General features: G+C 36.4%; 1 protein-coding gene across 1 annotated transcript; it reads left to right on the forward strand.

Moving 5' to 3' along the window:
* Positions 1 to 9056: 9056 nt before the first annotated feature.
* Positions 9057 to 11323, forward strand: LOC126591120 (60S ribosomal protein L35-like). Its single transcript, XM_050256688.1, has 4 exons — positions 9057 to 9169; positions 9272 to 9407; positions 9494 to 9650; positions 11079 to 11323. Exons 1-4 carry the CDS (start codon positions 9166 to 9168, stop codon positions 11151 to 11153), a joined length of 372 nt encoding a protein of 123 aa, XP_050112645.1. The 5' UTR covers positions 9057 to 9165; the 3' UTR covers positions 11154 to 11323.
* The last annotated feature ends 15655 nt before the right edge of the window (positions 11324 to 26978 follow it).

The following is a 26978-nucleotide window of genomic DNA, read 5'->3' on the forward strand; positions in this document are numbered from 1 at the left end:
GTATAATTCCATGTGTTGTACCACCTTATATTTCAGGCATACTGTACCATCCCGTATTCCGGGCATACTAAAAAATCTCTCCACATCATTAAATAGAAGGAAAATATGTTCTTTTGCAATCAATGCACTATTTTAGAAATCATCCGTCTAATAAACTTTTATCGCGTGTTTAAAAGTGAATCATCCATCTAATAGACGTTTGATACATTATCAATGGGTGAAAAAAGAAAATGACTCGGAAATGCTAGAGAAGATGATGGTACTTTAGAAAATGAGAAGATATGTGATTAATCTAGTCTTCAAAGTTTAAAGTTGTGAAATTTTTTATTGGAAATATTATTTTCCGTTTTAATTGAAAGGTGCAATTTGATTAAAGTTGCGTTAATCTTTATGTGGTATGATTACAACCACTACTCGTACCATGAGCTAGCTCAGCTATTTCTGTAAAGTAGCATGCAGCTAGTTCTATTATTGGTACATCATTGTTTCTTTTATTTACTTTTATGTTTTCTATCATTCATTTTTTAAGAACAAATGTTTAACATTTGACTCTTGCTATATTGCATTAATAAGCCTATGGTTGGCGTTAGTTGGGTGCGAATCACATTTGGTTTTCTCATATATATATGTGTGTGTACACACACACACACATACATACATACATACATATGATGAGACGTATATATATTCTATATGCTATTTTTGACACACGTTGTAATGTATTTCAACAATCTGAATCATCTATATTTTAGATATACCCTCAAAGATTATGATTACCAAAAATCACCTAAATCTGAAACTATATGACGGTTAAATTTAGGGTTTAGAGTTTTCTATGTAGAACCGTATTCTTCAATTTTCTTCACTACAAATGTATGTCTTCATGGCTTTGGATTTGTCTAGTTTTTTGGAATGATAATCTATAAATGATGTTCTAAAAGATAAACGGTTTAAAGCGTTACAAAACATTAATGGGCTTCACAAAAACATGTGTCAAAAGTTGTGTTAAAAAAAATAGAGATTTTGGATGCGGTCCCTATTTATCAATATTTTTTTACTAAAACCTTATTGGTTTTCAATTTTTGATCTAAATCCCTGAAATTAATGTGATAATTAATTTCTATTTATGTTACTATATTTTTTAAATTAAAAATTGAAATTTATAGTTGTTTATGTTAATGAGATTTTAAATAAAAACCCATAATTTGTGGGATTAAAAATATTAAAATATAAATTATATTATTGTGTGTATGTGTGTGTATAAACATGGGTACATTCATCAAAATTAACAAAAAATTATTGTACCAAAACATAGGTACATTCTTCAAAACCACACAAAAAAATAATATATATTAATATCATTAGTAAATTTCTTCGATCAAACATGGATACATTTTCAAAATCAAAGAAAAAGAATGTATCCATATAAGTTTAAAAATGGTTTAGAAAAAAATTGAATAGATTTTATATAGAAAAAAAGGTACATATTTTTTGCTAGCAAAAAATGATACATTTTACGTATAACAAATTGGTATATTTAAGAATGGGAACATTTTAAGATTAATTTTTTTTTTAAATTACATGAATGGGTACATATGTTAGATCCCACATTAACCAACGGAGAGGGGGTGATGTGCCTTATATGTACATGCTTCCCTCCCTATAGCACGAGGCCTTTTGGGAACTCACTGGCTTCGGATTCCATCGAAACTCCAAAGTTAAGCGAGTATGGCAGAGAGCAATCCCATGATGGGTGACCCCATTGGGAAGTTCTCGTGTGAGTTCCTAGAAACAAAATCGTGAGGGCGTGGCCAGAGCCCAAAGCGGACAATATCGTTCTTCGACGAAGTCGAGACTGGGATGTGACAGAATTGTATCAGAACCACTCTGTTGTTCAGTGCGAGTGTGTCGACGAGGATGTCGGGCTACCAAGGGGGATGGATTGTTAGATCTCACATCGACCAACATAAAAGGGGTGATGTGCCTTATATGTACATGCTCCATTCTCTATAGCACAAGGCCTTTTGGGAACTCACTAGCTTTGGATTCCATCGGAACTCCGAAGTTAAGCAAGTTTGGGCGAAGTTCTCGTGTGAGTTTCTAGAAACTGGGATGTGACAACATATAAGATTAATAAATTGAAAACATTTTTTAAAAAGACTAATGGGTACAAACTTATTCTAATTTTTTATTTATTTTGGAAATGTTTTGGATTAAAAATTAGTTAGAAGTTTAATAAAGGTGTGAGTATTAAATCCTAAATCAATTATTAATTTTTATTTTAAAAAATCATGTAACTGACATGTAAATTCATTATTATATTAATGCTAGGGACTTGGATGAAAATCTAAAAACTAATAAGGTTTCAGTCAATAAACATTAGTAACTAGGGACCGGGTACTAATTTTTCCGAGATTTTGGATGCGGTCCTTATTTATCAATATTCTTTGACTAAAACCAATTTTTGATTTAAGTCCCTGAAATTAATATGATAATTAAATTCTATTTATGTTACTATATTTTTTAAATTAAAAATTAGAATTTATAGTTGTTTATGTTAATGATATTTTAAATAAAAACCCATAATTTGTGGGATTAAACATAGAGCTTCACAACGTAGAACAAATTGTTAGAATACAAACATAGAGCTTCACAATCACATTACTTGGATACATTCTTTTTCATTGATTTTGAAAATGTATCCATATCAAGTTTTATCGGAGAAATTTACTAATGTTATTAATCCTAATATCTATTATTTTTTTTGTGTGGTTTTGAAGAATGTACCCATGTTTTGGTACAATAATTTTTTTGTTAATTTTGATGAATGTACCTATCCCATGTTTACACACACACACACACACACACACACAATAGTATAATTTATATTTTAATATTTTTAATCCCACAAATTATGGGTTTTTATTTAATATCTCATTAACATAAACAACTATAAATTCCAATTTTTAATTTAAAAAATATAGTAACATAAATAGAATTTAATTATCACATTAATTTCAGGGACTTAGATAAAAAATTGAAAACCAACAAGGTTTTAGTTAAAGAATATTGATAAATAGGGACATCATCTAAAATCTCTCTTAATTTTTTTTAAAAGAAAATTACTCGACACTTCTTTTCCAAGGTAGGTGTTATGCTAATCGAACATTAGTAGCCTTAAGCATCATTGGACTAGATCTCTAAATTTGTATGCATCGATCTTTTTTTTTTTTTTTTTAACTTGATATAACAAGACATTGAAACAAAAAAACAAGATTGAAAGGCTGTAAACTTATGTCCACTTCTTACAATCATGAACTTCAAAATAATTATATTCTTTGGAGTTTAAAATGCTACCCTAATCCCGGAATAAGCGACAAGGCAATGGTCAATAATGGTTGAATTAATGGTGCCAAATTCGTGTAACTGGAAGAAGGTGGCAGTGGGTTAAAGAATGATAATCTAACCGCTTAAAACACACTTATAATTTTGCATATTAAATCATTAACATTGGATCTACCTGCATGTGATCCTCAGCTCAAAAGAATCTTTCTTATTATTTCAAAAGAATCTTTCTTATTACATCCTTTAATTTGTTGGTTTATATTCACCATAGCTCAATCTATAAGAGCAACTTCACCTGTTACCCCTCTGTAAGGGATAGGAGGCCTAGGCAATCAATTTTCATTGCATGAAAGTAACTGCTTTAGTGCAACTTTACCCGTTCAAACGTTGTCGAGGTAGTTATTATTCACTTATTATTATTATTATTATTATTATAAAGTAATGTATAATTAGACTTTTTTTTAACAAACGATATTATCTACATAAATGAGAAAGGGGTGGACTTAACCTCACAATGGGCTAGCAATAATGTGGTTCAAATTTATTTTTGACAATAATTGAACTTAAAACCTCTTACTTACAAGTGAAGAGGAATATCACTAAACCATAGTACTAAATGACATAATTAATTAATTAAACTATATACAAAAAAGAAGTTTGTATTCTTTTTTGTGACAGAGTGAAGAAGATGGTTGGCTAGTTATAAAAATATATTTACAATTTGTTTGAGTCTTTAAATTTATAAATTTATAATTTTTCCTTATTTTTAAATATTTTTAAAACATATTTGTATTTTATTTTAATTTTAGAAGTTGGAAAATTTTGGACCGTAACTGCTAGAGATTAAACAGTCAATATATAGACTGCTATCTGGGCCACTTTCACTGACGTCAGCCGGCCCCATCACCTTCCTAGGTAGCTGCCTGTCCCAGAATGGCCTGGGAAGCTGTCTGGGCTCCGTCGGCTCCACCACTCGCCGGGCCACCAGTTGAGATGGACTTTACCAAAAATATTTTTACTTTTTTACATTTTTATTAATTTTTTAATTAATTTTATAATATGGCTGACGTCAACCTTGCATCAATTTATCCTAAGGCACTTAGGCCTATGATTCGAGCCCGTCCTCTCACTCGGGCCCCCCCCCAGCCCAATCGCCCGCATGGGCTAGAGTAAGAAGGGGAGGCAATTGGATTGAAAACCTCTCCGGTCCACCAAGCTATCCACAACGGTGGAGCTGCTCTAAGAATTGGCCAATCAACTCTTCAAGAAATCATCCTAATAAAAAATCGTTTAATAGTTCGATTAACATTGTAAATTTTTTTTAATGTTCAACTAAATAACATAGTTTGTTTCTTTGTATTAGATACCTCTTAGAAATATGATTAATTTTTAATAGAATTAATCTTAAAACATGAACAAGGAATTAGACAGTCCAAACCATCTTCTAACATTGTAAAATAAAAATAAAATAAAAAACTAAAAAAGTAAAATGAAAAGATTCAAATAAAAAGCTATGTTGTTAGCATTCCTCAAATATAAATTCAATTTTGCTGCAGTTTACTATACAGCATTGCATATAAGTGCTTGCTGATCACATAGAATGTTTGATCCTAATTCAATTTAGCTGGTACTATTTGTTATTTAATTGTGAGGCACTTTGTAATGATTACGCATGGAAAATGGGCTAAATGGCTGGCTTGTGTTCCATAAAACAGTGCATTTTGCGCCCCCAATCCTCTGGCGACATCTTTTTGTAGATGGAGATGCAAAAGTTGTAAACCACAAGTACGACCAACGCTGCCTTCTGATTAGCTGGGAATTGCAAAGATGAATTTCCTTCTAATTAGTTTCTATGGAAAGCTTACAGGAAAAGAAGGCTTCGACAGGCTAGCCAAATGACGAGCTGTCTTGATTTTGTGAACATAGAAGAGGAAGAGTTTTGAATTCAGGATGTATGCGTGAAAACCCCAACACCTTATCCATTAGAATATTAAACCACATGCAAAAGAAGAATGTAAGCTAAAATAGCTAATATTGTTGAAGGTGGTGGCTAGCCAAATTAACATTTTGAGTCATTTGGCTAGTTACAATAACAAAAATTTAGCTAGTACTGTTGGAGATGCACGACAATCAAACATTTGAGTCATCTTGCTTCTTGATGCTATTGTTGGAATTGGATCCCCTCATGAGCAAATGGTGGGGATTCTCATGACCACACAACATAGGCCGTTGGATTTTGATCAAACGACTATAATTATTATAACTTTTAGAGGGACCCCCTGTTTGTAGCCGTTGGATCAAAATCCAACGGCCCATGTTGTGTGGTCATGAGAATCCCCACCATTTGCTCAGGAGGGGATCCAATTCTGCTATTGTTTTGTTTTTGTTCGTACAGTCGAAGGGAAACAAAAAAAAATTAACCTAGACTACTACTAAAACAAATGTTCTCGTGTTTATTATATTTTTATGATGGGAATTAAGGGCAATCAGATACTGCAGATGTGCACTATGAAGGTCAGGTGCATACTTGGCTTACTAGATATTGGAACCGTGTCCTAACATATTCCTTCAACTTCGAAATTTAGGGTTTTCAATGGATGGTTTGAATTTAAGTTCAATTACGCTCACAGAATTAGTTTGCTACAATATTAATAAAGATATTAATCACATCAATATTGTTCTCACTTAACCACTTGTATAATTCAAAATATTTTTTACTTTTACATTGTGGACCTTCTAATCACGTGGTTAAACATTTGTAATATGTTGTGTGCCTTTTGTTTTATAATCACGCGATTAAAGATGGGGCCTTTCATCATAATTAATGGGAGGGTTAAGGCCTAAGCGCCTTTAGTTGTTTTAAATTTCCTTCTTTTTCTAAGGTATCTTTTGCTTTTACGTACAGTTTTGTTTTAAAACTGAGTAAGCTGATTACTACCAGAGAATCCTTGATGTGACTACTGCAAATTTGTCTATCTTCTTTCTTATTGTTCAAATGTCTATCTTCTTTCAGAAAAGCTACTTCTTGTGTTTCTGTCAATGTCCGAAATGCCTTTCGCCGATATTATCGGTTTTTTACGTTATTGATATTTTAATAGGTATCCAACGGGTTTTCGTCAAAATATCGCGATATTATCGATATTAACGATAATATCGCGATATTAGCGATAATATCGCGATATTAGCTCCGTCGTCGCAACGGCAGCCCAGGCTCCGTCGTCACAGCTGCCAAGATATGCGCCCCTCTCTGCAATCCACGCTCAGACCCATCAAAATGAGCAATCCATTTTCTTCGGAGGTGGCCGAAATATGGGTTGGGTGTCCTTGGGGTCATCGGGATTCCTCTGCGCGTCGCCGTGCTTCCCAGAGACGGAGGAAAGGGAGGGAGAGTTCAAGAGGGTGGTGGAGATGCTGCGCTGGCATCGGGGTGGACAATTTGGGTGTGCCTGGGTGTGGGTGCGATCGGGGAAATGGAGTGAGAGAACGAGAGTTCGAGAGAGAGATAGAGTTGAGAACTGAGAGAGAGTGTGAGGGGTCCGAGAGAGACTCGGGAAAAGAGAGAGAGAGATAGGGTGAGGGAGTGAGAGAGTGGTTGGGAATCTGAAAAGCATTTCCTTTTTCTTTCTACACGGGTTGGTTTGAAAATGAGACTGGCTCATGGCTCAAGGCAATTGAAAGGGGATCCAATGTTTCAACACATGCTAGAACAAAAAGATTAATGTTCTTTTTTTTTGTTGAACAAAATTAAAATTTTGGGTTCTCTTAAATCTTTTGTTGAACAAAATTAAAATTTTTTTGGATTGTGTTTAGTTTGCGGATCTATTTTCTGTAAAAAAAAAATGGTGATAATTAATCTCGGATCCATATGGGTGGCATGTTAACAATTACATGCAAAACTATTTTGAGGATTTATCATTTGATGACTACTCTTCACAATACACTTACTCTACACATAGAGATGATGAAGATAGTCAAAATTATGAACCTCATAGGAACTCTATGTGGTATTAAGTCACTCATGTATCTTACCATGCAATGTATAAAGTGTAAAATATTGTACTAATTCATTATATATAAATGATTATGGTGTGTTTAAACTTCTTTCATTAATTACTATATATTTTCTACACTCACAATGTTTGCCAGCTCGCTATATAATCAACTTGATAATGTTAAATCCATCATGCAATGCATTTCCTTCCAATTTTTTGTGATAAACTAATAGATAATTGACTAAATAAACATCCTGCAAAGTTTCAATAAAAATTTCCAAGTTTTTCTTACAATTTCCGTGGTTTCCATATTATTTTTATCGATATCGATAATATCCCGATATTTCTATCGATATTTCCGTATTTTCAGACTACCGATATTTCCGATATCATCAATATTTAATACCTTGGTTTATGTGAATATTAATGAAATCACCCAAGCAAGCATGCAATCTTATGCTTTGTTTTTGTCTTTTTATTTGCAGACAACTTTTTTTTGTTCTTAAAAAATGAAACAATTGGTGACGAAGTTATGATAGTTCACCTTTTTTATGGTCGAAAAATTCAAAAATGCATTTCAACTTTTTTTTATCCATTATTGTGTAATCAGCGCTAGGAATTGAACTGAATGAGCCGTGTGGAATACGAACCTGTAATTCGCCTCAAGTGTTGATATTTGTTGATAACTTTAAAACCTTTATTATTTATCTTTTTGTATTGGTATATATGGAGTAACATTCTTGGACCTTTATGAACGGTCAAGTCCAGGATCTCTATTCTTAATTAGGATAATTCATAACTATTTTATTTTTAATTCTTAGATTTTCTTTTCAGATTAAAGATAGGGAGGAAATACAAGAAAGAATTGAATGAAGATAGATAGAGTGTGTAAGGAAAATATACAAAATGAAAATTAAAAACAAAATATTTTCACTGAATCTCAATCACAAAAAATGCATGAAAACTAAAAACATGTAGGATTTATTATTAGGAAACTTTAACGAAAAGTTTTCGGTATTGTTCACTTTAACGAAAAACCATATTTTTACACTAAAAAGTCAATTATGATACTATTCATTTTACCCTTTATTTTGTCATTATCGTTAAAACTCAAAGTTTTCAAGCCATTTTTATTAGTTTTCCTTTATTATAAATGGTGTATGAAATTGTCATAACTCATCATTTTGTTCTTTAATTTGAAAATCAACCAATGTCGTCCCGATCACACAACCATTCATTACCATCATTTACCTTACCGTCTAATACCTACCAAAGTTTGATATGGAAAAAGGTTATTGCTGCCATCTACAATTTTTTTGTTATATGCAAGAAGCGTTGTGTACCAGGAAATTGAAAGCCGAACCAAATGTGCAAATTTAAATGTTTTTAAACACTTCAGCTACCAATACCTTACAATCAACCATCTAACTTTGAGTACAACAATGGAAAGTTTATTATAACTTTGGTGTCTACAAATGTGGTTTAAACTCATTAACCATTAACCCTAAAAGAGGTCCTTAGTAAGTTGTCTTTAGATCTTATAAACGTCCATCTAATTTAGGGTTATTTTCCTTCCAAAGGGAGAGGTGGTAATAGAGCTGAAGACCCGATTGGCCCAAGTCCATATCCACTTCAAGGACCCAAATGGACAATGGGCTCAACGATCCACAATCACTTGAAGCCCAAATCTAATGGTGAAAAGACCAAAAAGTACCACAGATTAGGGTTTTAGAAACATATGGTTATTAAAACCGCAGCCAAGTTCTAGGGTGACACTTCCCGTCTCCACCTTCTTCGTCCAAAGCGAGCAACACCGACTGCAGCAGCAATGGGTACGATCTGCCAAATTCTCATATTCCTCGTTTAATTTCTTCTGAAATCGAATCTGGGTCGTTCTAATTTAGTTTATTTTCTTAATTTTGTTGATGTAATAGCGAGGATTAAGGTCCATGAACTTAGGCACAAAACCAAGGCAGATCTTTTGGCTCAGCTGAAGGATCTGAAGGCAGAGCTCGCTCTTCTCCGGGTCGCCAAGGTCACCGGTGGAGCCCCCAACAAACTCTCCAAAATGTATCCTCTCTCTCTCTCTCATTATATTGATTGATTGATTGACTTGTGGAATTTTTGTTCAATTTTTTTGTTTTTTGTGATTTCAGCAAGGTGGTGAGGCTTTCGATCGCTCAGGTGTTGACAGTGATGTCCCAGAAGCAAAAGGCGGCTCTTAGAGAAGTCTACAGGAACAAGAAGCTCCTTCCCCTCGATTTGCGTCCCAAGAAGACCAGGGCCATCAGGAGGCGTCTCACCAAGCACCAGGTACGGCTAATCTGCATCCCTGTAAAACCCGATTTCGGTTTTCATTGATATTTTCTGCGCTGTGATTTGGGAAGCTGCCCATTTGCTTAAGAGTTGTGATTATTTAGGAAAGTCTACGAGTATACTTTTGTTATGTTTTTCCTTTGCTTGAATATGATATGCATTTCTTTGTTTTGTTGACAACCCCTTTAATATTTTTACATTAGCTTATCGACGTGTGTCTTGTGAGAGATAAGTAAACGGACTGTGTTAGAGACCGAGACTAATTGTATTGGGATGAATGTAAGTTAATATGTGTTGGTATATGTTAGATGTTTTATTCTTTTAATTCAATAGTTCGTATACCATTTAGGCATTAGGATCTAGGTTCAATTGTTTAACTTTGGTTTGGCCTGCTCATGGTTAAAATGAAAAGGCAAAATTTAATGGTTTTTCGATATGATCCCGCAATTAATTGACTTGACTAGAAGCGCTATCTCAAATCTACCTTTAGCTAATAAGCTCACATTTACTTGTGACATGGAGTGGAGCTAGAGAATCTCTATCTCAGGTTAGGCTACTACGTGGCCTTGTTTGAAATTCAAGGTCTAGTCTTCGTTGGTGTTTGCAATCATATTGGAGACCATTTCTTCTATTTGATGACTTACTTGAAAACAAATTTATTTTCTGTCTGGTTAATATGGTCTTGCGAGTAGATTTATTTTTTTGACCAGGATCTTATTTGATTCCAGTACTGCGGAATGGAATTCTTCTTGGCAACTATTTAGATTTATTAAGCTTGTCCTTGCTCTATGGAGTTTTTCGGTTTAACTTCTATTTCTGCATTATCGTATGGTTCATAGTGAGCTATTGGTGTATGTGAACTGCTGCATTGTTTTGTCTATCACTGCCCACCTCTTTCTCTCCACCTTTCTCTCGTTCGTAACATGAACTGTAGGTTACCCTTGCTTAGGGGTGGTTTGGGAGTGAGGTGCTTAAAAAAAACACTCATGAAAAAAAGCTGTGAGGATTTTAGGTGTTTGGTAAACTGAAAAAAAAAGGTTTATTTTGGAAGCTGCTGTGAGAATAAGTTGAAATCAAAGGAAAAAGCTGAAGTTGCTATTTGCAGCTTTGGAAAACTGGCTTTTTTTCAAAGCACACGGAGCTACAGTGCTCTTTTAATGAAAAGACCCACTATCAGACTGTTTTTTTTTTTCAAAAGCACTTTTACAAAAAAGTTTAACAAACACCCTGCTGATTTATTTCACAGTCGCTTATTCTCACAGCACATCCGCTTATTCTCCCAGTAATTTTTTTTCAAAGCACAGCAATACCAAACTAGCCTTTAGCCCTCTCCGCAGTATTGTAGCTGTCAGAATAATTATCAATGTTAAATTTTATGGCAATATATTTTTATCCTAATTCGGTTGTCAAATTGTGTTTTTGTAGGCATCTTTGAAGACAGAAAGGGAGAAGAAAAAGGAGATGTACTACCCATCGAGGAAGTACGCAATCAAGGCATGATTATGGATCCAGATTTGAAGGGAATTGAGAGTTTCACCCGTTATATGGTATTCCAAGGACATCAGTTTAAAATGTTGAACTCTTTCCGTAATTTTATCTACGTACGTAGGCGCCATCCCAAAGATGATTTTGTTGATCCAGAATTTTAATGCTGATTTTCATTTCGTTTATTGTTTGATCGTTTGCCATCGGATTATCAGAGGTTTAGTTGTCATTAAATCAACAGAACCAGATGCATTCGAATCTGTTTGCTCTCGCGAGTTGAGTCTGTTGGGCTCTTCTTGTCAGCCAAATTGATAAAAGTTAGAATTTATAAATTGAGATGCGCCAATTTCTTTGTTTGGATTCATAAACATAGAAATTTAAATTTTTTCGTGGAAAAAAACTTGGAATTTGGTACCTCTAATTCTGAAATTTAAATTCTATGTAAATATGTGTTATTTCCTAATTTCTATGATTGAGAGTTTAAAAATAACAAATTCCGTATTCAATTCTATTGTTCTTTTAGGTTAACTAAACAAGAAAATTCACAAATTCTAGAAAATAAAATCCTGTTATTTTAATTACCATCATTTTAAAATTCCTTAGTAATTTTAAATTTCTTCATCCCAACATAGTTTTAATATTTTTCATGATCAAAAGCAATGTGTTGTGATTTTGTGAGGGTTTAGGGTGTTCGACCACTTACACTTGAGTTTAAATTTCCGTCCTTATAAATTTCACTCTGTCAAAAAGAAATACAGAGCATTTATGTTGAGTAAAACCATATCCTTAAAGAAATTGTTCGTCTAGAGGAATATCCAGTGAGGAGGTTATCTGGCCAACGAGCACACAACTCCCTAAGAGGTTGGTGCCGGTTGATATCGTCTGTCGGGCTTCTGCTTATTAACGGGCTGTAAGAGAAGGTTAGAGTTAATTCTGAAAGGTGCATTTGTAAGGTCTTAGGTGTAGGTCTTGAGTCTCACAATCAAAATTAACCTTAAGAATCCAGGCGTGCCAGTGTTATCTTTAGCATGACAGATGTAAAATCGATGTTAAGTTTTATGGTGTATATATATATATATGCCCGAGCGACCCAGTTAGTTATGAAATGTGCCTTTATGAGGCCTTAGGTGTAGGCCTTGAGGCTTCCCGTCAAAACTAACCGAATACTTGAACACATTTGGGTTGTTTCATTATCGTACATATCACTCCCGTTATACATTAATTACCCGAGCCTGCAGAGCAGAATAAAGTCAAATAGGTGCCTTTGTCGGGCCTTAGGTATAGGCCTTAAGGCTTCCTATCAGAATTAATTCTATACTCAAGCGTTCTGTGGGAATTATGATATAACAGAAGTAAAACTAGAGAATAAGCCAATTACTTGCGCCCTAAGTAACTTCGGACTTCTGGTGATCAAAGATTGTCGTGGATGGGTTGAGTCCACATAAAGTTCTTTTATGCCTTGAGACTAAGGACTTTTAATTGGTCAATCTTGTCTGCCCGAATGATTAGAACTTAGAAGTCTTTTAATCATAAACTGGCTAGCAATAACTTGGATGCAGATGAAAACATACATCACAGTACTAGATCTATGAATGAAAGACAACAACAAAGGAGGTCGGGCAAGGTTTCACCTTGTCGGGCAAGACTGATCGTCTTGCAACTTCCTCTCTTTGTGATTTACAGAGTGTTCGAATGCTAGAAAGGGAGATTGGAAGATGAATCTATATGAGGTGATCGATACTACAGTAAGATTTAAACAAGGTATCAGAGCTTTTACAAAGGATTTCTGGTGAAGGTTGATCCCGAAAGGGATGAAGATTGGGGGCTTACTACAGCTTCGTGAAGGCAAATCTGGTTTGAGCAGAGTTTGTGCTTGTATTTGTTTGTTTGATTGAGTGCCTTTGTCTCTGATTTTTCTTCCTCCTTTTATAGATGATTTGGCTTGGCTGTCTGCAGTGTTGATTTTGCCCGAATGCATCTAAAGGGCAATGACTCATTAACTTTTTACTTGTACTGCCATTGTAAAGTACTTTTGGGCTGATTAGTTGGCTGGTCTATACCACTTGACCCCTAGGTAGGTGAGCAGGTAGTTTAAATGAGCTACACCTGGTCGAGAAACAAGCCCCTTCTTGCTTCTAGACTTCGGCTGGGCCTTGGACTTTTCCTTCTTCTGAACCTCATTTTGGGCTTTCTTTTGGGCTAACCTCTTCTTAACCCAAAGTTCAAGTTTTATCCCAAACAGTGTCCCCTTCAATTAATATTCAGGCTGGAATTTCAGGCGCCAATATTGATTGAATAGTCGCATGCCTGTATACCTGCTCCTGGAACTTGTATCCCTTCGTCCAGATACTCTATTTCTTTCAGACTTCAAACTTCCGTTGGCTCTTTGTTCCATAGCTTCTACCCTTGTCATCTTCTCATCACGTTTCTTTCGAACTTATTAAATGGCTTCAGGATCCGGCCAAGCCCAACTATCATACGAATCTGGTGAAGGCATCGCTACTTTACACCGTTTACTCAACGGATTGCATCGCCCTCAGGCAGGTTTGTGTTCTGAACTTTTCTTTGAAGCTCATGGGGTATAATCGTTGGGTCCTGCATGGATTTCTCATATCCCTGCTGTGATAAAGAATAATATGCCCAGGAGTAACTGGTTTACCCCTAACCCTTTCTTGGCTAAGTCGGGCATCTCTTCAGCTAAGTGGTCATCATACCGTCGTGGCTTTCCCCTAATGAACGACCCATCTTGGACTCAGTGGATTGATAAACTAGAGCCAATTTTTAAGAAAAAGTGGATGAACAATGGTATTTACGAACTACTAATGCTTTCAAAAACTACCATTGTTCCCAAGCCTGAACTGTTTGCTACTTTTTTTGTTTTTTTCTTCTGGAATTCGGGCACGAATACTTTTGATTTTCGCATGGGTCCCATGTCTCCGACTATTCTAGATATGGCCCAAGTTTTCGGGCTAAGACCATCGGGTAGGATTGTAAATGTCACCCAAGACTGGTTCCCTCTTCTTCTTCAATCGCTGAAAGCTCTAGTCCCTCCGCCTCTTTTCTTCAATTGGAATATAACTTTGCAACCTTTAAGAGTTACGGGACTTCCTTCAAGGGATTTATCCCCTTTGTCAAGAAGAATTTTGGTGCTGATTCATCTTCTGCTAACAAAGACTAGGAACATATGTATTTCCTCTTATACTGGCTTGACAAGCATGTATCCCCAAATAAATCTAAAGGGGTGAAGGTTGAATGGATCCCCTTAGTAGAAGCCCTTCATAACTTTGATGATGTAGCCACATGTCCATTTCTTCTTTCTCATCTTTATCATCTCCTTTTTGAAATGACTCAAGGTGAACCATTTGAAACTAATCTGAACGGACCCATATGGATGATCCAAATATGGCTCCAATGGTATTTCCCAGAATTTCGGGCCAGTAATTTAGAATTCCCATAAGGTGTAGCTCATGCCCAAATCCTAGCTGAAACTACTCCCACAGATCACTCTACTTTTGCCTGTTTTTATTTCTTCAAGATTTGCAGAACCCGATCATACCTGGAGTGGGGCGCTTGAGTTTTGAGGAGATATCCCTGGTTCTTTGATCAAGCATTCCAAGATGCTCCCGGAGAAGATGCCACCTCATTTTGCAGGGAGAAATTCATCAGTTGTATTCAACAAGGAGACATAGCCTGGGAGTTCGCGGTAACCGTTATGATCGAGGATTGGAAGTGTATCACTCTAATTTTTGTAGCAGGCAATTAGGCTTTAGGCAAGCCATTCCTACCCTTTTTTTTTACTTTATCCATTGTGGTACTTCTTTCCGATTACCATCCCCTTCAGAGGTGACCTTTCGAGCTACCCGACGAAGTCTTGAAGTTATGAATCAGGCTGCCCGAAAGTCCATAGTTTTGAACTTCGAATGTACTTCACTCTTCTCCACCTGATGGGAAGCCAAATGGACCAAGAAATATGGAGGAGATTTGCGAGAAACTCACAACCGTCTCTTTTGTCAACTTTCTCTTAAGTCATACCCAAGTTCGGATGAGCTTGAAAACTGGAAGGAAATGATTCAGCAGAAGAACCGGTTACTTCTGATAGGTATTTCTCTCCCTGTCCTGATCATGCCTTTCTTTGAGATTAAAGTTATTTGGTCTTATTTTCCTTGATCCTGCAGCTCAAGTAGATGTCGAAACAGTATCCATCAAATCAGAAGATGGTTAGCTGATGCAGCAGTTCTTCATGGAGCCGCAGTAGAAGCTCAAATGCGAGAAGCTGGAGTAGGCGGAGATGTTTCTGAGTCTTTTGGGGATTCAAATGCTGAAGAGGTACCCAAAGCAAACATCAAGGCTTCTAAACGGAGAAAAGTAGTCGTGGTCGAGACTTCAGAATTTGAACCTGGATCACCACCCAAATCTAAACGGCCAACTCCCACCAGAAGGAGTAAGAGAGCGAGGACTATCCAAGCTTCTAAGTCTTCAGCTTCTTCAGCTCCAGTCTCTAAGACAGGCATAACGAAGAAAAAATCTTCAAGTAAGTTTTTTGCTTTTCTTCAATTAGACTGCCTCCCTTCTTATCTGATTATCCCTGCTCTATTTGAAATCAGGGTTTCATACTTCTAAGAAACTAACTATCACACCTAAGGAGGGTCCATTGGGAACTGAAATACATCAAAGAGCTGAAGATTTACAGAAGGCCATTCTCAGGGGCGTGAGGTATTTGCTTGTATTTTCATTTGCATGATCTCCCTTGCTTTTCTTTTATCTTTGAACATGATTTGCTTGATTAGGCCGTAAGTGAAGAAAGATTCTTCTGCCTGAGGTCTCTGGAATAATTGACCGAACTTCTTTCTTTCTTTCTTCCTTTCTCTTTCCTCCAGGTTGGGGTATCTGCCCCCTTGCCTAGCCAAGGTTCCCCTCCAAAGTCTTCTATTTCTCCTTCTGCTCTGGATGTAACTCAATATTCTCAATTTAACCCAGCAATAGGAGTTATGTTGCATTTTGTAAATGAAGAAAGCAGTTTGGTGAGCAGTTGTTTTGATATTGAACTTCCATACACTATGCCCGTACTAACTTTCCATTTATACTTCCTCCAGCCATCCCCGATGCATGAAGCACGACAACCACCAGCGGTAACACTTGAAGAACCCGTAGCCCATGAAATCCCTGTGACCCTAAAGGTAGTTATTTTGCAAGTGTTACCTTGCCCAATAGCTACCACTGATAAACCTCTTTCTTCTCCCCTTACTCAGGTATAGATATATCTTCTTTCTGTTCTCTTCTCATACCTGTTTATTAACAATTGCCATAATCCCTGGATACTCTTAGGGCATTGGTGAAGGTTCGGGCACAACTTTTTCTTCCCCTGTTGGTGATAGTGATTTTCCTCCTCAAACAGGAGCTGATACTCTTTCTTTCAAAACCCTCGAGCCCATTCAGGCATATTTCTTCTTCCCACAGTTCATTTCCGCTTTAAACTTTTTAACTGTTTTTCTTGCCTTAATCTAGTCTTCTTTGGTTCTCACAGCAGGCCATAGGAAAGGCTTCAAGCAAGTCTCCCCCACGTGTGGTGTATAAAACGGAGCTCCCTCGGCCTTCTTCAACTTCTAGAGATACATGGATTTCCTTCCCTGAAATTGAGAAGACCGGGACTGAAGTCGCCTCATCAACGGTTACTACTCCCTTAGAAGATACTGGAGTACGAACCCCTCCCCTTCATTCTCAACAACTGTCGATTTGCCCGAACTTTTTGAAGAATGGACAACTTGAAACGAGGCTGAAATCTTCAAAGCGTTCTTCTGAACCTTCTGGCTTTCAAGAACAACGTCAAGCTTTCCAAGATTGGATAAAGAAAGACTTCGCAGCTTCGTTCAGCCTTAAGGCTCTTTATGATATAGAAAAAGTTACGATAAATCTTTTCAAGGCCGGCCAGTTATCCAAAACTCAACATGATTCTTTTTTCTCTTTCTTTGAGAAATTGAGGGCTCTCAGGGATCAACATCAGAGAGCTAAAAGACAAGTCAATCGTGTAAAATGCTTCAAGGAGAAGGAATTGAGTACTTCTGCTTAGGTCGAGCGGTTAATGGATGAAGGCTTGCTGACAAAAGAAAGGATTGAAGTGGTAACTTCTGAAATCCAGAAGTTGGAAGAACAACTTATTGTTCTCAAGGCTGAGCAAACAACCCTTCTTGGCACCCTTAAACATCAGATTGAAAAAGTGAAGAAGTCAAACGTAGAGCTTGAACACACTAAATCTCAACTTGCTAATAGCAACACCATTCTGGCCGAACCTGGTAGAATTTTTACAATCATGCAAACTTATCATTCCCGAATAATTACTCTGAGTAAAGATGTAAACTTGTTAGACTAGAAACACTTGTAATCCTTCTTTTATGAACATGTGTTTTGCCTCTGCTTGTCTTGCTTATGGCCTCATTTGCATTGTAAATCCCATGTTATATATTCGGGTAACTCCCCGCTCCCATTTTATTTTCTTTTCTGTTTCTTTTCTGCTTCACTTACCAATACCAATCTCAAGACCTAATCTTGATCAATTGGTCCTCCTTCTGATATTACTGACATGGAAGTGTTGGAGAAACATGGGATCTATTTCCCTCTTCTTTCTTAACAAATGATACTCCTAGCTTTCCTACCCAAACCAGGTTGATCGTATTGATAGGGGCCTTCGGGAAAGGGTTTGTATCAACTAGCATACTGGTTTGAGGCTTGTCAAGCAATAGCTTGCCTTTTACTATAAGGTCTTGTATCCAATCTCTGAACTGGACACAATTGGTTATAGAATGGTTGAAGGTATAATGCAACTTGTAATACTTCTTCCCTCTTAGTTCTTCTGGCTTAGGCATCTTCTTAGTGCTGTCGGGCAAAATTATTCTTGCCCGCACCAACTCTTCGTAGATCTCAGGAGCTTTGGCCAAGTCAAAGGAATAACTCTGGTACTTGGGAGGTTTCATAGGAACAAACCTTCCATCATTCATCACGATTTTCTGATCTTTGATGGGTTGAAGCAACCCTTTCACCATTAATGGTTTGAAAGGCGTGGTCATCTCAGCAGCCCAAACATCAATTTCCTCCCTATTATGGCCATCTTCATGTTCTGGTCCTGCTTTTTCCACTTCCACATGATGAATTATAGCTTGTTTTTGTAAAAGGGATGAGTCTTTGAATTGTGCTTCATTTGTTGTTCTTCTAGCAACAACCTCTCATACTTTGTGGCGGCGATTACCAACTCTTGTAACTCATTGAATTGTGCATCATAGAACATTTTCCTCAAAGGTAATCTTAAGGCCCTCTGAGCAATTGATATAAGCTGAGCTTGGTTGATAGGGAATTAGCATCTCATTCTTGTCTTTCTAAACCTCATCATGAAATCTTCTGTGGTCTCATGATCGTATTGCTTGACTTCAACCAGGTCATTGATAGTCATTTCTGGTTCTATTATGTAAAACTGTTCATGGAAGGCTATCTCCATCTGCCCCTAGTTGGCAATAGAGTTAGGGGGTAATAAAGAGTACCACTGAGATGCTAACCCCGCCAATGAATTTCCAAACAACCTCAATTTGTAGTTCCGGTTGTCTTCATATGCCACACAATGATTGAAGAATTTGAAAATATGATCTCTAGAGGATACACTTCCATCTTCTCCCATGAATATGAGGAATGCATGCATTTTGAAGTTGATAGGAAATGGGTTCTGCTCATCGATATATTCAGGATAAGGTTTTTGATAGGTAACCCTGAATATAGGACGAGCTTGTGGTTGAGCATTATGAGCCACTGTCCTCCTCAACTCAGCTAACTCATCCCTCAGTTGTTGAGTAACTGTATTATTATTATGGAAGATAAAAGCAGCTTCATTCTTTAGGCTTTGGTCATTTCCCGTTCCTGCTCCCTTTTTTTACTCGGGCTTTCTCCAGTTAGCTCATCCTCCCTTATTAGCCAAATAAGGTGGCATATAAGGATGAGGCTTATCTGAGGTGACAAAGCCTTCTTTTCCGCTGAGTTATCTGGTTATTATGGGCATCCCATACCTCGTCATTTCTTGTTCATTTTGCTTTCTATTATTAAATGATAATAATGGAAACTGGGGAATTCTTTTTCTAGAACCGGTTCAATCACGAACTGGCTTCCTTTAGGTACTTCTGTTTCCTTTCCCTTATCTTGTTTTTCTTCCAATAACGAAAATAGGGGAATAACTGGTTCACTTCTGATGGTAACCTGGCTCATCCCACTTCCTTGAGCACCTTTTGAAGTAGAAAACTCCAGATCTAGTTTTCTTTGTAGATTCCCTGTTAAGGTACACAGTCTACTTACTTCCCTCTTAGTTTCTAAAGAGATTTTTTTCCATGCTCTTCAACACTTGTATCATAGTAGCCTGCAATTCTTCATTAGTTCCTTTTCCTTCAGCTCGTCCAGATGAAGTTGGGCTTTCCAGGATCACATGTCCTAATGGAGAAGAAGAATTTCCTGATTGCTCTGTCATTTGTAGCAAAGGTTGAGATGAATTGTCCTTTGTACTTTTTCTGCAAGGTTTATGGCTTTTCTTCTTCGACATGCGAGATTAACACAACCGCATCATACCAGGCGTGCCAAAACTATGTTCGTCTAGAGGAATATCCAATGAGAAGGTTCCCTTGCCAACGAGTACACAGCTCCCCGAGAAGTTGGCGCCGGTTAATATCGTCTGTCGGGCTTCTGCTTATTGGCGGGCTGTAAGAGAAGGACATAGTTAATTCTGAAAGGTGCCTTTGTGGGGCCTTAGGTGTAGGCCTTGAGGCTTACAATCAAAATTAACCTTAAGAATCCAGGCGTGCCACTGTCATCTTTAGCATGACAGATGTAAAACCAATGTTAAGTTTTATGGTGTATATATATATGCCCGAGCGACCCAATTAGTTATGAAATGTGCTTTTGTGGGGCCTTAGGTGCATGCCTTGAGGCTTCCCGTCAAAACTAACTGAATACTTGAACACATTTGGTTGTTTCATTATTGCGTACGTATCACTCCCGTTATACGTTAATTACCCGAGCCCGCAGAGCAGAATGAAGTCAAATAGGTGCCTTTGTCGGGCCTTAGGTATAGGCCTTGAGGCTTCCTATTAGAATTAATTCTATACTCAAGCGTTCTGTGGGAATTATAATATAACATAAGTAAAACTAGAGAATAAGCCAATTACTTGCGCCCCAAGTAACTTCCGACTTCTGGTGATCAAAGATTGTCGTGGATGGGTTAAGTCCACATAAAGTTCTTTTTATGCCTTGAGGCCAAAGACTTTTAATTGGTAAATCTTGTCTGCCCGAATGATTAGAACTTAAAAGTCTTTTAATCATAAACTGGCTAGCAATAACTTGGATAAACATACATCATAGTACTAGATCTATGAATGAAAGACAACAACAAAGGAGGTCGGGCAAGGTTTCACCTTGTTAGGCAAGGCTAATCGTCTTGCAACTTCCTCTCTTTGTGATTTACAGAGTGTTTGAATGCTAGAAAGGGAGATTGGAAGATGAATCTATATGAGGTGATCGATACTACAACAAGATTTAAACAAGGTAGCAGAGCTTTTACAAAGGATTTCTGGTGAAGGTTGATCCCGAAAGGGATGAAGACTGGGGGCTGACTACAGCTTCGTGAAGGAAAATTTGGTTTGAGCAGAGTTTGTGCTTGTATTTGTTTGTTTGATTGAGTGTCTTTGTCTCTGATTTTTCTTCCTCCTTTTATAGACGATTTGGCTTGGCTGTCTGCAGTGTTGATTTTGCTCGAATGCATCTGAAGGGCAATGACTCATTAACTTTTTACTTGTACTGCCATTGTAAAGTACTTTTGGGTTGATTAGCTGGCTAGTCTACATCACTTAACCCCTAGGTAGGTGAGCAGATAGTTTAAATGAGTTGCACCTGGTCGGGAAACAAGCCCCTTCTTGCTTCTGGACTTCGGCTGGGCCTTGGACTTTTCCTTCTTCTGAACCTCCTTTTGGGCTTTCTTTTGGGCTAACCTCTTCTTAACCTAAAGTTCAAGTTTTATCCCAAACAGAAATACAGAGCATTTGTGTTGAGCAAACCATATGCTTACGACCAGAGTCGAACCCACAACCTTTTGATCCGAAGTCAAACGCGCTAATCCACTGCGCTATGCGGTCTTCTCTGAGCTGTTGGACAGTATAAGCTACTAGCTCAAAAAATTTTGGTTTCACAAAGTGGGGATTTCGATCAAAGGAAAAGAAATTTCTTGAGTGGGTCCCAACTTAATGCTCATCTTGTGAATCTAGAAATTGTTAACGGATAGAAATGGCGTTACTAATCAATGTATTATAATATGATTGGACTATAGCATATTATCACAGATACGTCATCCATTGAATATAATATTAACAGGTAGATCCTTATAATAATTAGAACACAAACACATTAATAATATCACGTGAGGTGTCACACTAAAAAATAAAAAACTTCTCCATTTTAGAATGTGCCCTTCATTTTTTAACCCTTTTTAGTTAGGGTAATGCTAGGGACTAAATTTGTAGACAAAATATTATAAACTAAATGACATGGAAGTTGATGATTGGATTATTACTTAACCGTTGATAAACATGTCCATTCTTATTAGTGACACATCATTTAGTTTGTTAATTTAGTCTACAAATTTAGTCTTCTTAGTAGTACCCTTTCAGTTAACATTATAAGGGTTAAAGTCTTAATAAAGATCTTGAAACTTCAAAGTAGGCCATTGTTGAAGTACCACTTCAAAGCAAAAATGGTTTTTACAATGCACCATTCACCAGCTGGGAAAAAGCAAAATGCGCATGATGTTATGCATGGGATGGGTCATTGTCAAGAATATATATGAACAATTGGAATTGATTGGATCAGAAATGTTTCCAAAAAAAAGACACTGTATCCCTTTTTGTTGATCAAAGAGAATTTACACACACCGAAAAGGATGCAGGATGATATCAAAACCCTAATTAAGCACGTCATTGGTACTGTACGTCCACATGCATGCACAGTCATAGAGATTCCTACTTTTTGTTGTTCGACTCTTCCACGGTTTCACATTTCTTTATATCTTTCTTTTGCTTGGCTGCGTCGATTGAATCATTCCATTCATTTATGTCACCAAACACATCATGCGGTAAGCCTCCATAGCATAGGATAGCACACAGACTAAAACCGACAGAATCTGCTTATGTTGAACGAGACCTGGCTGTTGCTGCTGATTTTTTTTTTCAACCGGTTGCAGATTAATTAGGAAAGAAAATGATCTTTTTTCCTGTGAGAATCGAGATCGTAACACCACCGGAGTGTAAACGTTCATAACTTTTTTTTTAAATGCAAAGCAAAAATTTTCAAGTTCAGTCAATTTATGCCGAACACTGTTAACAACGAATTTCATCTGACTACTTTAGTGGCATGTGGACATCTGTTGAACAAACATTTTATCGAACATGTAGTAGACACTACTGGTTCTCGTACAGACTGCGAAAAGGTTCCTGAAGGACCTCCAAGCCATTTTCCCCACTTCTACAAGGTTTCGGGACCCAACTAGTCCCTTATGGATTCGGCATATATATATATAGGGTGAACTACCAATTTAGTTACTGAAATGATCACCGCAATGAAAATTAGGTCCTTAAACTATTTTTTCAAAAAAATCAATTCTTGAATTATAAAAATCTGTCAATTACATCCTGATATTATATTCGCAGCTACTATATTCAATTTTCCGACAATTTAAGCCACATTACTTGCTTATGATACACATTGAAGGGTAGATTGATAGTTTTTCAAAAGGAAATATTGTATGAAGTCAACTTTGGAGGGTAAATTGGTAGGTTTTCATAAGAAGTAATGTAAGTTTTTGGAAGGTAAATTAAACGTTAGATTCGCAACCTATATGAAATGTATAAGCAAGAAAATGACGGCATTACACTATAAAGTGTGTCAAATGACTTAAGTTGATGAAAAATTGGATAAAATAACTTTGAATATAATAATAGGGATGAAAATATCAATTTTTAATGAATTTAGGGATTTATTTTACTGAAAAAATAATCTCAAGACCTAATTTTCACTGCAGTAATAGTTCAGGAATTAAATCAGCACTTTACCTATATATATACTTTTTATGTTTTTTTGTAAATCCAGTTAGATATATACTAGAGCAAGTCCACCCCTCTCAATTGCCCAAGCAATTGGGTGATTGAATCCCCAAAACCAACAAAATCATCTCCACCCCAAGCTTAATCAGTCGGGCTGCTGTGGAAAGAAGAAGGCCCGACTGCTCAATCGGGCTACAATTGCCCAACTCATTGCTTGAGGTAGTGTGACGTCAAGGTGACACTCACGATAAAAACCAAATCCGCCGGAGTTCGATCTTCTAGGTTTCGATTTGAATTGATGAGTGACAACGGAGCGATGGCCAAACGGATTGACGGAGTGACGGATCCGCAAAGTGATAGACGGATTAATACCAAACCCTAAAGTAAAGTATATATTTCTCAAAACATTTATTGATACCAGACCTATAAACATATATAATAAATCATTACTCACTCACGCTAATTGGTAATAGACCATATCACTTTTTACGTCTAAAACTTGAGGTGTGTCTGTGGCACTCGATCATTTTTAACCAGTGAACGGTAAATAGAAAGAAGACACTTGTTATTCTCTAAGTCAATTATAATTGGAAGGGAAAATAGAAAGAAAAAAAGCGTAGTTAAGGTTCTGAGCAGGATGTTTATGAATTGAGTAGTGTTAGGAAAATTAAATTTGTTAATAAAATTTGCAAATTAAATGATGTGTCACCAATAGGAAATGAGCATGTTTATCAACGCTTAAGCAATAATCTAATCATCAACTTCTACACCATTTAGTTTACAAAATGTTGTCTACAAAGAGAGATTTTTCAGTATGACCGGCAATCGAGGTGATACACCACATTTCACCATACAAATGGTGGGATATGTGTGTTAAAAAATTTATAACTTAAAAAATAAAATTTTCTACCACTTACATAAAAACGCATGGTGAATCATTTGTATTCCCATCACAATAAAAAAATTCTCGTCTACAAATGCAGCATTACTCTAATGAATTTGTCAAGGATTACAAACAAAACGTCACGGAAGAGAGAAACCCTCTACATCACGTAACCAGACCCGTGACGTACCACAGAAAAGGGAAGGATTCAACCATAATCACATACAAAGTGAAGCTTACATATAATATATATATATATATATATATATATATAGGGAAGGATTCAACAATAATCACATACAAAGTGAAGCTTACATATAATATATATATATATATAGGGAAGGATTCAACAATAATCACATACAAAGTGAAGCTTACATATAATATATATATATATATATATATATATATATATATATATAACATAATCTTAAAGTAATTTTAATTAGTAATGTTTAAAGAATAAAATTAAGTAGCTATCAGTAGCTACAATTTTTATTTCTTTTAAATTAATACCGTCAGTCATTACCCATGCTGCATAGCATGGAATGGATTCTGACCCATTCAGGGTCTCTCAATCAGAGCAAAGTTTGGCTGGGTATGAAGAATCGTGAGTAGTAATTAATTAGTTTAGCAACCTAATCACTTGATAACATCCAATAATGTTTGGGACCTCGAGCTAAAGCCAAAGTGGTAAAAACTACGAGAGAAAAACAAACAAAAAGTTCATACAGCTGAATCAAGTATGTATGTATGTTGTAGCTTGGAAAACGTCACTGCATTTTAGGTTTTTTTATTTGTAGAATTTGAATTCATGACCCTCTTCTACTGATTATTTTTGAAACAATTGAAAAATGCTAGGAGACTTTATCAAAAGTGAGACTTCATAAACTCTAATGTTTTTGGCATAATGTTTTATAATATTGGTATGAGAAATAATATTTAACTGTGAGGTGACGGAGAGTCCATAAAGAGTCTCAATGTGAGAGAGCCTTCTTAGCATTTCTCTTTCTAATTTTCACAAACACCCAAAACTTAATGTCGGTCCTGGTTTTGAAACAAAACATCATTGCCATTGTAAGTCTCCAAGGATCGATCCTTATGTTGCACAATTCTCCACTTTTTGCTTCCCTAAACCAGGGCTCATTCATTCAGTGAAAGAGCAGAGAAGAAGAATACACTTATTTCCATGTCTTGCGGCTTGTTGTGGCTGTGTCGGCTGTCAGTGAAGCCGAAAGAACTATATCTCTAGCTGTATAATTAGTTTAATTATGTCAAGTAAGCCATCTAATTACCTGTGAATGTAAGAGGGTTTACAGTACTTGATCCCTAATATGATCTGCTGGTAATTTAGGGTTTACATCTGTCGACAGCGAAGACATGCAACGCGCAGGCACGGAATAAATTTACCTGTTTGTTTTCATAGAGAATGTATACGTTACTTCATTGATTATTACGTATAACTATAACGACGTGTTGCTTCTAACTTACAGTTATGGACAAGGACAACAAGAAAACAACGCAGCATATGACATGAGATCGTTGATAAAAAAATAATATGATATCACTTTATTATCTTATGAGAGTCTAGTTGGTGGTGTCAAAAATCGGAAGGAGCCTGAACTGGATTCAACACATATTTGCCCCGAGTATTTCTTTCAGTCTCAGTGCTAAAGGATGGCTCGAGAGAAAGAGAGAATAGCGTGCCACTGTTGGGCTGTCAACAAACAGTGTTTGTGTTTTGAGTGTTTGTGAAAGTTGCACAATCTGACTTCTTAACCAAATGATTGTGCACCGAGTAGGACGCTAGTTCGATTTAAGTTATTTTCTATGTCTCCAATGACTGAGGGCTTAAAGTTCAATATAACTTTGTGTATGCTTGCCTTAAAAAGTAAATGAAAGCGAAATAGAAACTAAAGAAAAAACAAAATGTAATCAATTCATGATGAAGTCAAGATTACAAACTTATAAAAGTAAAATATGAGCCGAGGGGCCCAACTACATGACTTAAAATGTAAATTGATTGGAAATGTAAAGAAAGTAGTAAAACTTTAGCAAGATTCAAGCCATGAAGGACAAGATAATGCTAGAGGAGTACACCGAGATTACTGGTGTTGGATTTGACATAGTAATAAACATATCCCTCAGACAGGAAATCATAGTGGTTGGAATGACACATCAGCCGAATCATACCATGGGGTGGCAGAGTTGTAAAAAATTTATATCACAGGAATCATAGGTAGTGTTTGCTTTGAAGGATGGCTTTGTGATTGTAGCTAAAGAGCTAAGGGACGTTTGCTGAAGAGCAATTGGGGTTGTGTTGAAAACAGTTGGGCTAATTGAAGAATTACGCAAGGTTTTGTATAATCACTCTTTTTTTCTTTTTGTAAATCCACTTGGTATATATATTAACGTATTATAACATCTAAACTTATTAACGCCAAATCCTAAAGTATGTTCTCAAAAAATTTATTGATACCAGACGTATAAACATATATAGTACGTCATTACTAATTCACGCCAATTAGTAGTAGACCATATAACTTTTTACGTCTAAACTTGAGATCTATCTGTGGCAAGTGATCATTTTTAACCATGAACAGTAAATAGAAAGAACATGACACTTGTTATTCTCTAAGTCAATTATAATTGAAAGGGAAAGTAGAAAAAAAAACGTATTTAAAGTCCAAAGCAGGATGCATGAATTTGTCAAGTATTATTACAAAACGTCACGGATTATGGGAAGAGAGAAACCTCTACATCAAGCAACCCATGACATATCACAGAAAAGGGCAGGATTCAAACAAATAATCTCATACAAAGGGAAGCTTACATATATATATA

Source organism: Malus sylvestris, chromosome 11, assembly GCF_916048215.2.
Source record: "Malus sylvestris chromosome 11, drMalSylv7.2, whole genome shotgun sequence".
Lineage (NCBI taxonomy): Eukaryota > Viridiplantae > Streptophyta > Magnoliopsida > Rosales > Rosaceae > Malus > Malus sylvestris.

Excerpts from the sequence above, each read along its gene's own strand:
- LOC126591120 (XM_050256688.1), top strand. Across the intron at positions 9,408-9,493 it reads CCCAACAAACTCTCCAAAAT|CAAGGTGGTGAGGCTTTCGA; the intron begins GTATCCTCTCTC and ends TTGTGATTTCAG. Across the intron at positions 9,651-11,078 it reads GGCGTCTCACCAAGCACCAG|GCATCTTTGAAGACAGAAAG; the intron begins GTACGGCTAATC and ends GTGTTTTTGTAG.